At 43.9% G+C, this 12,701-nt stretch overlaps 1 protein-coding gene and 1 pseudogene across 1 annotated transcript in view; both read left to right on the top strand.

Annotated features, from left to right (window-relative positions):
* The window catches only part of LOC139025919 (zinc finger protein 24-like), an 11,880-nt gene extending 7,392 nt beyond the window's left edge, over positions 1 to 4,488 (top strand). Inside the window, exon 2 of the mRNA XM_070441186.1 lies at positions 4,145 to 4,488. Within this exon, the coding sequence (XP_070297287.1) occupies positions 4,145 to 4,488 (344 nt within the window). The remainder of the gene's footprint in view (positions 1 to 4,144) is intronic.
* LOC139025916 (zinc finger protein 180-like) lies at positions 4,483 to 7,300 on the top strand (annotated as a pseudogene).
* Positions 7,301 to 12,701: the final 5,401 nt, after the last annotated feature.

The raw sequence follows: 12,701 nt of genomic DNA, 5'->3' as shown, positions 1-12,701 counted from the left end.
ACGTATCAACACTGCTAGCTAGCTACCAGCTAGCAACTTCTACCGAATGCAGCACTGTAGAAACTATTACATTACAACGGAACGACTTGATTAGTGTATGTTAGACTATACATAGTTGTCTTTGCTGTTCTTTGTATCTAAGATAATTGTTGTTTTAGAGTAATTATCGAGGTTGTCGAGGTTACCTAGCCAGTTATCGAGGTTACTAGCCAGCTACACTTCAAACAAGTCAACAACGCAGCCACTGCTAGCTAGCCTACTTCACCAGCCAGCAGTACTGTATCATTTTAGTCAATAAGATTTTTGCAACGTAAGCTTAACTTTCTGAACATCCGAGACGTGTAGTCCACTTGTCATTCCAATCTCCTTTGCATTAGCGTAGCCTCTTCTGTAGCCTGCAACTATGTGTCTGTCTACCTCTTCTCTCCTCTCTGCACAGACCATACAAACGCTTCACACCGCGTGGCCGCTGCCACTCTAACTTGGTGGTCCCAGCGCGCACGACCCACGTGGATTCCATGTCTCCGGCAGCCTCTGGAACTGCCGATCTGCGGCAACAAGGCAGAGTTCATCTCAGCCTATGCTTCCTCCAGCCCTCGACTTCTTGGCACTGACGAAACATGGATTACCACAGATAACACTGCTACTCTTACTGCTTTCTCCTCGTCTGCCCACGTGTTCTCGACACCCCGAGAGCTTCTGGTCAGCGGGTGGTGGCACTGGGATCCTCACCTCCCAAGTGGACATTTACTCTTTCTCCCCTGACCCATCTGTCTATCGCCTCCTTTGAATTCCATGCGGTCACAGTTACCACCCTTTCAAGCTTAACATCCTTATCATTTATCGCCCTCCAGGTTCGTTTGGAGAGTTCATCAATGAGCTTGACCCTTGATAAGTTCCTTCCTGAGGATGGCTCACCTCTCAAGTTCTGGGTGACTTTAACCTCCCCACGTCTACCTTGACTCATTCCTCTCTGCCTCCTTCTTTCCACTCCTCTCCTCTTTTGACCTCACCCTCTCACCTCCCCCCTACTCACAAGGCAGGCAATACGCTTGACCTCATCTTTACTAGATGCTGTTCTTCCACTAATCCATTGCAACTCCCCTCCAAGTCTCCGACCACTACCTTGTATCCTTTTCCTCTCGCTCTCATCCAACACTTCCCACACTGCCCCTACTCGGATGGTATCGCCGTCCCACCTTCGCTCTCTCTCCCCGCTACTCTCTCCTCTTCCATCCTATCATCTCTTCCCTCTGCTCAACCTCTCCAACCTATCTCCTGATTCTGCCTCCTCAACCCTCCTCTCTCCCTTTCTGCATCCTTTGACTCTCTATGTCCCCTATCCTCCAGGCCGGCCTCCTCCCCTCCTGCTCCGTGGCTCGACGACTCATTGCGAGCTGACAGAACAGGGCTCCGGGCAGCCGAGCGGAAATGGAGGAAACTCGCCTCCCTGTCAAACGACACCGCTGGTTCTGCTCACACTGCCCTACCCTGTGCTTTGACCTCTTCTCCCCTCTCTCTCCAGATGAAATCTCCGTCTTGTGACGGCCGGCCGCCCAACAACCTGCCCGCTTGACCCTATCCCTCCTCTCTTCTCCAGACCATTCCGGAGACCTTCTCCCTTACCTCACCTCGCTCATCAACTCATCCTTGAACGCTGGCTACGTCCCTTCCGTCTTCAGAGAGCGAGAGTTGCACCCCTTCTGAAAAAACCTACACTCGATCCCTCCGATGTCAACAACTACAACAGTATCCCTTCTTTCTTTTCTCTCCAAAACTCTTGAACGTGCCGTCCTTGCCAGCTCTCCTGCTATCTCTCTCAGAATGACCTTCTTGATCCAATCAGTCAGGTTTCAAGACTAGTCATTCAACTGAGACTGCTCTTCTCTGTGTCACGGAGGCGCTCCGCACTGCTAAAGCAACTCTCTCTCCTCTGCTCTCATCCTTCTAGATCTATCGGCTGCCTTGATACTGTGAACCATCAGATCCTCCTCTCCGAGTTGGGCTCTCCGGCGCGGCCCACGCTTGGATTGCGTCCTACCTGACAGGTCGCTCCTACCAGGTGCGTGGCGAGAATCTGTCTCCGCACCACGTGCTCTCCCACTGGTGTCCCCAGGCTCTGTTCTAGGCCCTCTCCTATTCTCGCTATACACCAAGTCACTTGGCTCTGTCATATCCTCACATGGTCTCTCCTATCACTGCTATGCAGACGACACACAATTAATCTTCTCCTTTCCCCTTCTGATAACCAGGTGGCGAATCGCATCTCTGCATGTCTGGCAGACATATCAGTGTGGATGACGGATCACCACCTCAAGCTGAACCTCTCAAGACGGAGCTGCTCTTCCTCCCGGGAAGGACTGCCCGCCATGATCTCGCCATCACGGTTGACAACTCCATTGTGTCCTCCTCCAGAGTGCTAAGAACCTTGGCGTGATCCTGGACAACACCTGTCGTTCTCAACTAACATCAAGGGGGCGTGACCCGTTCCTGTAGGTTCATGCTCTACAACATTCGCAGAGTACGACCCTGCTCACACAGGAAGCGGCGCAGGTCCTAATCCAGGCACTTGTCATCTCCCGTCTGGATTACTGCAACTCGCTGTTGGCTGGGCTCCCTGCCTGTGCCATTAACCCTACAACTCATCCAGAACGCCGCAGCCCGTCTGGTGTTCAACCTTTCCAAGTTCTCTCACGTCACCCCGCTCCTCCGCTCTCTCCACTGGCTTCCAGTTGAAGCTCGCATCCGCTACAAGACCATGCTTGCCTACGGAGCTGTGAGGGAACGGCACCTCCGTACCTTCAGGCTCTGATCAGGCCCTACACCCAAACAAGGCACTGCGTTCATCCACTCTGGCCCCTGCTCGCCTCCCTACCTCTGAGGAAGTACAGTTCCCGCTCAGCCCAGTCAAAACTGTTCGCTGCTCTGGCACCCCAATGGTGGAACAAACTCCCTCACGACGCCAGGTCAGCGGGTCAGCGGAGTCAATCACCACCCTCCGGAGACACCTGAAACCCCACCTCTTTAAGGAATACCTAGGATAGGATAAAGTAATCCTTCTAACCCCCCTGGGTGGGAAGAGTTTTACTACATCTAGCCATCTAACCCCCCTTAAAAGAGTTAGATGCACTATTGTAAAGTGGTTGTTCCACTGGATATCATAAGGTGAATGCACCAATTTGTAAGTCGCTCTGGATAAGAGCGTCTGCTAAATGACTTAAATGTAAATTACAAATATATATATAAAATCGTCCGATTTAATCGGTATCAGCTTTTTTGGTCCTCCAATAATTGGTATCGGCGTTGAAAAATCATAATTGATCGACCTCTACTATGTTAATGTTTGTTCAACACTTAGTGTACAACCGCTCATTGTCAGGCGGATAGAAAAGCTAGCCAAAGAGCATTTTACTGGTTGAAGTGTTTTTAAAGTATAAAGCAGTTGATTTGTGACAATAACACAAACATATTAAGCAGGAGATTCAAACGAGCCTTACAATTATATTCCAAAAGTAATGTGAAATGCACTCATCAGCAACCTGGAAATGGAGGCTATTTTTACTGTCAGCCTATGAGAACTCCCCTGAGTTTTCCCCCACGGTGGTGAATTAGTGAATAGACACAGAACTTAATGTGAGTTTCCTTCAGTAGCACTCCTGATCTTGCGCTGTAATATTCAGAATACATTGTGAAAAATTCAAATCTTCGCTCACCATTTTTTGCTCCAGGCAGATATACTACATCCATAACTAGTGGTTTCCTCATTACCAGATATACTACATCCATAACTAGTGGTTTCCTTATTAGCAGGGAGGAGTTTCTGCAATCAAATTGTGTGTGCTTTGCCCTCGTGCCGCAATTTTAGCAAACACAGAAAGGGGCCTATATTGGAGACCAAAAGTCGTCTGGCACACTGCTTAGGATTTCAACAACTTTAATAACTTATTTCTAGTTACAACTAATGTGAAAACAAGACGAAATATGACTTTCGTTGCTAACTTGACTGTCTTAATTGTCAAATTTAACAGATGTCAATTGTTTTACAGCTTCATGGGTGTGCTCTGGGAATCACCTTGTACCTCAAATAAACAGTGGATTTCTGCTGTTGTCGGCCTTTAACCATCTGACTTTGTCGTTCACACAGAGAGACGGGATTATCGTGGATCCTCTGGGGATCCTCAACAACAACATGATGCTGACGAGGCAGAGAAAAGTCTCTCCAGATCAGAACTCCTCAAGAAACACCAGCAGAGATCCACAGGGAAGAAATCTTACTGCAAATCTACATCAGAACTTAAAGTACACCAGAGAATACACACAGTAGAGAAATCTTATGTCTGTGATCAATGTGGGAAGAGTTTTACTGAGTCACGCATCCTGAAATCACACCAGAGAACACACACAGTAGAGAAATCTTATGTCTGTGATCAATGTGGGAAGAGTTTTACTCAGTACGCTCTGATCACACCAGAAGAACACACACAGTAGAGAATCTTATGTCTGTGATCAATGTGGGAAGAGTTTTACTCAGTCACGCATCCTGAATACACCAGAGAACACACACAGGAGAGAAATCTTAATGGCTGTGATCAATGTGGGAAGAGATTACTCAACCAGACAGCCTAATAGTGCACCAGAGAATACACACAGGAGAGAAACCTTATGCTGTGATGAATGTGGGAAGAGTTTTACTACATCTAGCCATCTAATTGTAACACAGAGAACACACACAGGAGAGAAACTTATGGCTGTGAGAAGTTGGGAAGAATTTTACTGCGTCAAACTCTTGAAAGTGGCACCAGAGAGTAACACACAGGAGAGAAACCTTATAGCTGTAGTCAATGTGGGAAGAGTTTTACTCAACCAGACAGCCTGATAGTGCACCAAAGAAACACCACAGGAGAGAAACCTTATTTGTTATCAATGTGGGAAGAGTTGTACTACATCTAGCTCTATTGTACACCAGAGAACACACACAGGAGAGAAAGCTTTTAGCTGTGATCAATGTGGGAAGAGTTTTGGTACATCTAGCCATCTAATTGTACACCAGAGAACACACACAGGAGAGAAATCTTATAGCTGTGGTCAATGTGGGAAGAGTTTTGGTCAATCTGGACATCTGACAGTGCACCAGAGAAGACACACAGGAGAGAAACCTTATAGCTGTGGTCAATGTGGGAAGAGTTTTGGTCAATCTGGACATCTGACAGTGCACCAGAGAAGACACACAGGAGAGAAACCTTATAGCTGTTATCAATGTGGGAAGAGTTGTACTACATCTAGCCAGCTAATTGTACACCAGAGAACACACACAGGGGAGAAACTTTGTAGCTGTGATCAATGTGACAAGAGATTCTCCGATAAAAGACATCTGATCAAACATCAGAAAATACATTCATGAAGGAATTGTTTCATGATATCAGTGAAATATCCCACCTAGCAAAATGTAATTGAAAAGACGTTGAAAAGAAGACTGCTCGAAGTCCAATATTCGTTCCGTGGTTGTTGAAAGTTGAAAATATGTATTTTCAGGTCGTTTTTTTCAATGACTTAAAAACAACTTAATTTCAACGTACTTGCAGCCTATACACATGGACGCAGTATAATAAATTGGTTTATAATAAATGTTATTAACAATCTGACATCACTAGTATTTCCTGACAACATTCAAATGCTAATTGTCTTTATTCCACTACTGAAGAAGCATGACTCAAATCACCTCATATATCAAACATTCAGCCTGACAAAAGATACATGTTTTATTATTCCATGCCTCACCATTAAGTTAATTGTTGCCACTACATATTAACAAAGGGGTGTACATTTGGTTTTGATATTTCATATTTACAATTATGTAACATTTAGTAATCATAATTATTATGCAACCAACTGACAATTTTTGGGTACAATTATATTGACATTGAAATTGTTATCCTGCTTTCATAATGTCAGGGTTCATTCTCAGATGTACCAACCCAAATGTACTAGATCCAACAACATGCCTATTGAGTGAACCCTGAAAAGAGAGACAAGCTACACAGTGAGGTGGAAAGTTACTACGGGTATCGCAGGAGTTTCCTCTTGAAATCAAATGTCTGTGGTAAACAACTTGGTTGCTGATTGTCTCAAGGTTTGGCAGTCAAAAAGATTTGTGTTTTGCATTTAGCTAGTGTGTTACCATGGATTCCAATTTATTTTGACACGTTTTTCTGTGTTGGAGATTAGTTTTATCTCTTATTCTTTTCTGTATTTTTTGGAAACTGCATTGTTGGTTAGGGGCTCGTAAGTAAGAGTTCCAGTGTTGTATCCGGCGCATGTGACTAATACTATTTGATTTGAGTTTTGTTTGGGCTCGTTCCAAGGNATTTGATTTGAGTTTTGTTTGGGCTCGTTCCAAGGAGACGAGAGTTCTAGAAGACAGTGAGTTTTCTATAACAAAAATAAATAATACGATTGTATATTATTATTTAGAAATGTGTTTTTTCTTGTTTTTAATTGTTGACAGCTAGTTAACAATATGTTTATATTGTAGAAGGTGAAGCATTGTAGTTGATTATGTGAAATGGAAGTTGTTTTTTGTTGGTGGTGAGCAAACTTGTCCAACAAAAAAATAGGATATATTGGTTGTCTTAAAGGGGAAGGTGTTACAGGCTTTGGTTTTTCCATTTATATTTTGAGGTTAGAGCGTAGGAAATGGGGATACCTAGTCAGTTGTACAACTGAATGCATTCAACTGAAATGTGTCTTGGGTGCACTGATTGTTGTCACCTCGTTAGTCAGTATGTGTTACACCTGTGCTGGCTTGTCCCTCTCGTTAGTGGGAAGGTGTTTCACCTGAGCTGGTCCAGGTTCTATTTAAGAGTGTCTGGCCCAGTGCTCCAGTTGTCTTGATAGATGTGGAGAGTCAACACCTTTAGTTGCTCCACCTTTTTGGTTTGCTTCCTGTCTTTAAGGTTGGTGTGGGTTTTTCTTTTGTTTTCCTCTTCTTGGGCAGATTTAGTGGGTCTCATTGTGGGTGTCTTTTAGGTCCCAGTTGTTGTTACTAGTCAATTTTCAGTTGATGCCCCCATAGTGTCTTTCAGAGCCCCTCCTAAAAAAACAGCATATTTTTGGGTTGGATATTGCGTCCAATTAATATTTTAACAATGGCATTTCCTAAGAATGCTCATTAGTCTTTCAGTTATTATTGTTTGTGTACTAAATATTTCTGTTTATTTTCATTGTTTTTTCCTGTGAATCCATTGTGTTGCATCCATGTCTGAAATGTGCTGTATAAATAAAGCTTGATTTGATTTGAACATATTGTAAGACAAATGAACCCAATGACCGAACAATCAACAGACTCTTGGTCCCCCAATCAACAGACTCTTGGTCCATCTCAGGCAAAACCAATGAACAAATATGTGCAAAAGCAAAACATATCTTAGTATGAAAAACAGTATATCTTCCACAATGTTAAAATAGTGCATGGTATGTACGTTTAGTATAATTTTTCAACCAACCCAGTTCATTTGTTGAAACTGAAATGTTTTGAAATCAACAATACATCAAAGGATTCAACTACTGGATCAAACAGATCAATCCCACTTTTCCAGCCTGTGGAGTGGTAAACACCACCCCCGGCTCTACCAGGGGCTTGAGGTGGTCTCCCACAGCTCTGATTATGTCATGTTCTGTGGTCTTTCTGTTCCATTTCTTGACTGCCCCTGTAACACAGAAACACATTTAGTCATATTATATAAAACACTTAAAGTAATGGATATGGAGCATCTACAGCCTCAGTTACACCTGGCACCTAAATGCGACTTCTGTCATCTGATCACTCCAAGCTGCATTAGGTTCAGATCTACCAGGATGGGCCTTTGACATAGTCTGGATGCAGTCAGGCCACTGAATATGCATAAGTCATGTAAAGAGATGGGGTGTTTCTAACTAAATGCTTGTGTTCCTAGCTCCAACAGTAATATCTAACTAAATGCTTGTGTTCCTAACTCCAACAGTGCAGTAATATCTAACTAAATGCTTGTGTTTCTAGCTCCAACGGTACAGTAATATCTAACTCAATGCTTGTGTTCATAGCTCCAACAGTGCAGTAATATCTAACTCAATGCTTGTGTTCATAGCTCCAACAGTGCAGTAATATCTAACTTAATGCTTGTGTTTCTAGCTCCAACAGTGTAGTAATATCTAACTAAATGCTTGTGTTCATAGCTCCAACAGTGCAGTAATATCTAACTAAATGGCTGTGTTCATAGCTCCAACAGTGCAGTAATATCTAACTAAATGCTTGTGTTCCTAGCTCCAACAGTGCAGTAATATCTAACAATTTCACAAGAAATACCTAATACACACAAATCTAAGTAAAGGAATAAGAATATATAAAAATATGTACGAGTGATGTCAGAGGGGCATAGACTAAGATACAGTAGAATAGGATACAGTATATACATATGAGATGAGTAATACATAGACTAGGATACAGTATAGAATAGGATAGAATACAGTTACCATATGAGATGAGTAATAGATAGACTAAGATACAGTAGAATAGGATAGATACAGTATATATATAATTATGAGTATATAATATATTTTTTTTAACTTTATTTAACCAGGTAGGAATCGTAAAGGTTTGAAGACAAACTCGTTCTCATTTCAATTGCGCCGGCCAATGAAAAAGCAAGCAGTTCGCCATACGACAACTATAGTTTACACCTGAATGGAGAAACACAATACATAGTCATGATGAGCATTGGGTAGAAAAAAAATACAAGTCTACTATATCATATGTGGGAAGTGAGTGAGTAAAGGAGGTGAAGCAAACAATATATGTATAATAAATAAAATATAAAAGGCCATGGATGGAGAACGTGAAGTACAAACAGGCAAGGTAAAATAAAAACAAAAAAAAAATGGAATGGTTGGTTTGCAAGTGGAGAGAAGTGCAAAGTATAAAAACAGACAAGAAATAATGGGTGCAAGGAGCAAAATAAATTAATAAATAATAAGTAGGTAAAGAGGTAGCTGTTTGGGCTAATTTGTAGATGGGTTAATGGTACATGGTGCAGTATATATGAGCTGCTCTGACCGCTGGTTTGTTAAAGCTAGTGAGGGAGATAGGTGTTTCCAGTTTCAGAGATTTTGTTAGTTCGTTCCAGTCATTGGCAGCAGAGAACTGGAAGGAGAGGGCGTCCAAAGGAAGAATTGGTTTTGGGGGTGACTAAGAGAGACATATACTGCTGGAGGAGCGTGCTAACGTGGTTCTGCTATGGTGACGAGCGAGTGAGTAGGGGGGATTTACATAGCAGGGTCTGTAGATGACTGGGAACAGTGGGTTGGCGACGAGTATGAAGCGAGGCCAGCTCAAGAGAGTGTACAGGTCACAGTGGTGGGTCGTTATGGGGATTTGGTGACAAACGGATGGCACTGTGTAGATGGCATCATTTATTTGGTAGGGTTTTGGAGTATTTTGTAATGAAATACGAAGTGAGGATTGGTAGGATGGTCAGATTTTACAAGGGTATGTTTGGCAGCATGAGTTAGAGGATGCTTTGTTGCGGAATAGGAAGCATTCTAGATTTGACTTTGGATTGGAGATGTTTTGGATGCTGAGTTCTGGAGGAGAGTTTTACATCTAACCAGACACCTAGGTCTTTGTAGGTGTCCACATATTCTAAGTCAGAGCGTCGCAAAGTATGATGTTGGACAGGCGGGCAGGAGCAGGCGCGATGTTGAAGGCTGCATTTGGTTTTACTTGTATTTAAGAGCAGTTGGAGGCACGGAAGGAGAGTTGTATGGCAATTGAAGCTCCCTGGAGGGTTGTTAAACGTGTCAAAAGAAGGGCAGAACAGTATCCAGAATAGTGTGTTGCGTAGAGGTGGATCAGAGCATCACCAGCAGCAGAGCGACATCATTGATCGTAAACAGAGAAGAGAGTCGGTCAAGAATTGAACCCTGTTGGCACCCCCATAGGACTGAAAGGCCGGAAACAGAACTCCGATTTGACCAACTGACTCGATCAGAGAAGTGTTGGGTGACCAGCAGGGCATCATTAGAGACAAGGTGTCGGTCTGGCCAATGGGATGTGGTGATTGACGAGTCAAAGCCTTGGCAGTCAATGATACGGTGCACAGTATTTGTTTCCTATGTGGGGTTCGATATCGTTTATGACTTGAGCGTGGATGAGGTTGCCCATGCAGCTCTGAACCCGATTGCATTGCGGAGAGGTGTGGTGGGATTCGAAATGGTCGGTAATTGTTTGTTGACTTGGCTTTTCGAAGAACTTAGAAAGGCAGGGTAAGGATGATATAGGTTGTAGCAGTTTAGGGTCAAGGGTGTCCCCCCTTATGAGAGGGGGATAAAGAGCTTGCTTTCCAATCTTTTTGGGGATGTCAGACGAACGAAAGAGTAGGTTGAAGAGGCTAGAATAGGGGGGTGGAACAATTTCAGAAGTAGTTTTTGAAGAAAGGGTCAGATATCTAGCCGCTGATTTGTAAGGGGTCCAGATTTTGCAGCTCCTTTAGAACCTCAGCTGATGTTTTATTTGGGAGAAGAGAAAATGGGGAGGCTTGGGCGAGTAGGCAGAGGGGAGGGAGTGCTGTTGTCCGGGGTGGGGTAGCAGGGTGGGAAAGATGGCAGCCGTAGAAATTCTCATTATAGTGGTTTGTCGGTGGTGACAGTGTTCCTATCTTCAGAGCGTTGGAAGCTGGGAGGAGGTGTTCTTATTCTCCATGGACTTTACGGGTGTCCCAGAACTTTTTTTGGAGTTGTGTTGCAGGAAGCAAATTGTTGCTTGAAAAAGCTAGCTTGGCTGTTCTAACTGGCTGTGTTATATTGGTTTCTGGCTTCCCTGAAAGTTGAAATATCAAGGGGGCTGTTTGTGCTAATGCAGGCGCATAAGGAGTTTTTCTGTTAGTTAAGGGCAGTCAGGCAGAGAGAACCAGGGGCTATATTCTGTTCATGGTTAATTTATTTATGGGCGCATGCTTATTCAAGAGGTGCAGGAAGGCATTTAAAATGACTTCAGGCATTCTCTACTGAGGGCTGAGATCAAATATCCTTCAGGAATACCCGGCCAGGTCGATTAGAAAGGCCTGCTCGCTGACAGTGTTTTCCAGGGAGGCGTTTGACGTGATGAGTGGAGGTGTTGACCGCTGACCATTCGGATGCGCATGAGGCAGTGATGCGAGAGATATTGGTTGAAAAAAGAGGTGTATTTGGAGGGCAGTTTGTTAGGATGATATCTATGAGGGTACCGTGTTTTCGGAATTGGGGTGGTACCTGGTAGGTTATTGATAATTTGTGTAGATTGAGGGCATAAAGCTTAGATGTGGGTGGCTGGGGTGTTGAGCATGTTCAAATTTGGTCGCTAGCAGACGGAGCTTGAAGATAGTGGGGGCAATAAGTTCCATATAGTGTACGCAGAGCAAGCCTGGGGCGAGGGTGGTCTATACGAGGCGGCATCACGGTGAGAGACTTGTTTTTAGAGAGGTGGATTTTTTTAAAAGTGAAGTTAAAATTGTTTTGGGAACAGACCTGGATAAGTATAACAGAACTCTGCAGGAGTCTTTGCAGTGATTGCAACACGCCTTTGGCGTTTAATCTTGTTGAAAATCTTGTAATTGGGGATGAAAATGGCTGCATTTTTGGTGGTCTTTCTAATGCAGGTTCAGACAGGCTCAAACATACGGGTTGGGCAGAGTGTGCTAAAGCAGTGAACAAACAACTTAGGGAGGAGGCTTCTAATGTAAACATGCATGAAGCCAAGGGCTATTAGGTTACGAAGTCATAAAGGAGACGTGGGGCATAGGAGTGGAGCCGGTACTGCAGGGCCTGGATTTCACTCTAATCCGCAGAGGACAGAGGGGAGTAGGATAAGGGTACGGCTAAAAGTATGAGAATTGGTTCGCTAGAGCTCTTAGAGCAGGAGATTTAAAGGAGGTTTCTGGGGGATACAATAGTTTAAAGGAATAATGTAACAGACAAAGTATGGTAGGATTGAAATAAGTGGAGGTAAACCTGAGGTATTGAGTGATGATGAGAGAGATATTGTCTCTAGAAACATATTGAACCAGGGATGTTTATCGCATATGTGGTGGTGAACTGAGAGGTGGATATGGTTATAGAGGAGCAGGGCTAGAGATCTCTACAGCTGACCAAAGCTGACAGCGACTCCTTTTGTTGATTCCAGCCTACAACGATACTCAAACACAAGCTCGAGCTCAGGTTGTTCAACGCTGGTCCGAACAAAAAAATCTGATCCACGCTTCAAGACTGTTCGATCAGCGGATTGGGGATATGTTCCGCATCGCGTTCCAATCAAATATTGACGAATTTATGGCTGATCGGTGAGCGAGTTTCATTCGGAAGTGCAATTGACTGATGTCGTACCACAGCAACGATACAAATTTCCAAACAAGAAACCGTGGGATTGACGGGAGCTTCGGTGAAAAACTGAAGCGGAACCACTGCTTTTAACCAGGGCAGCGTTGACGCGGAAGCCATGACGATAAGTGTGCTATTCTTCCGCAAGGCTTCAAACAGGATAAGTTCAGTAAGAGACAAAATCGAGTCGCATTCAACAGCTAGACCAGGAGGTATGTGGCAGGGGTCTCACAGTCAATCACGGATTCAAAAGGAAAACCAGCCGTCGAGGAGGAATGTTTGCTCCCAGACAGGCTAAACACTTTTTTGCCCGTTTG

The sequence above is a fragment of the Salvelinus sp. IW2-2015 genome, unplaced genomic scaffold (assembly GCF_002910315.2).
Source record: "Salvelinus sp. IW2-2015 unplaced genomic scaffold, ASM291031v2 Un_scaffold3556, whole genome shotgun sequence".
Taxonomy (NCBI): Eukaryota; Metazoa; Chordata; class Actinopteri; order Salmoniformes; family Salmonidae; genus Salvelinus; species Salvelinus sp. IW2-2015.
This window is presented reverse-complemented; position numbering and strand designations above follow the sequence as displayed.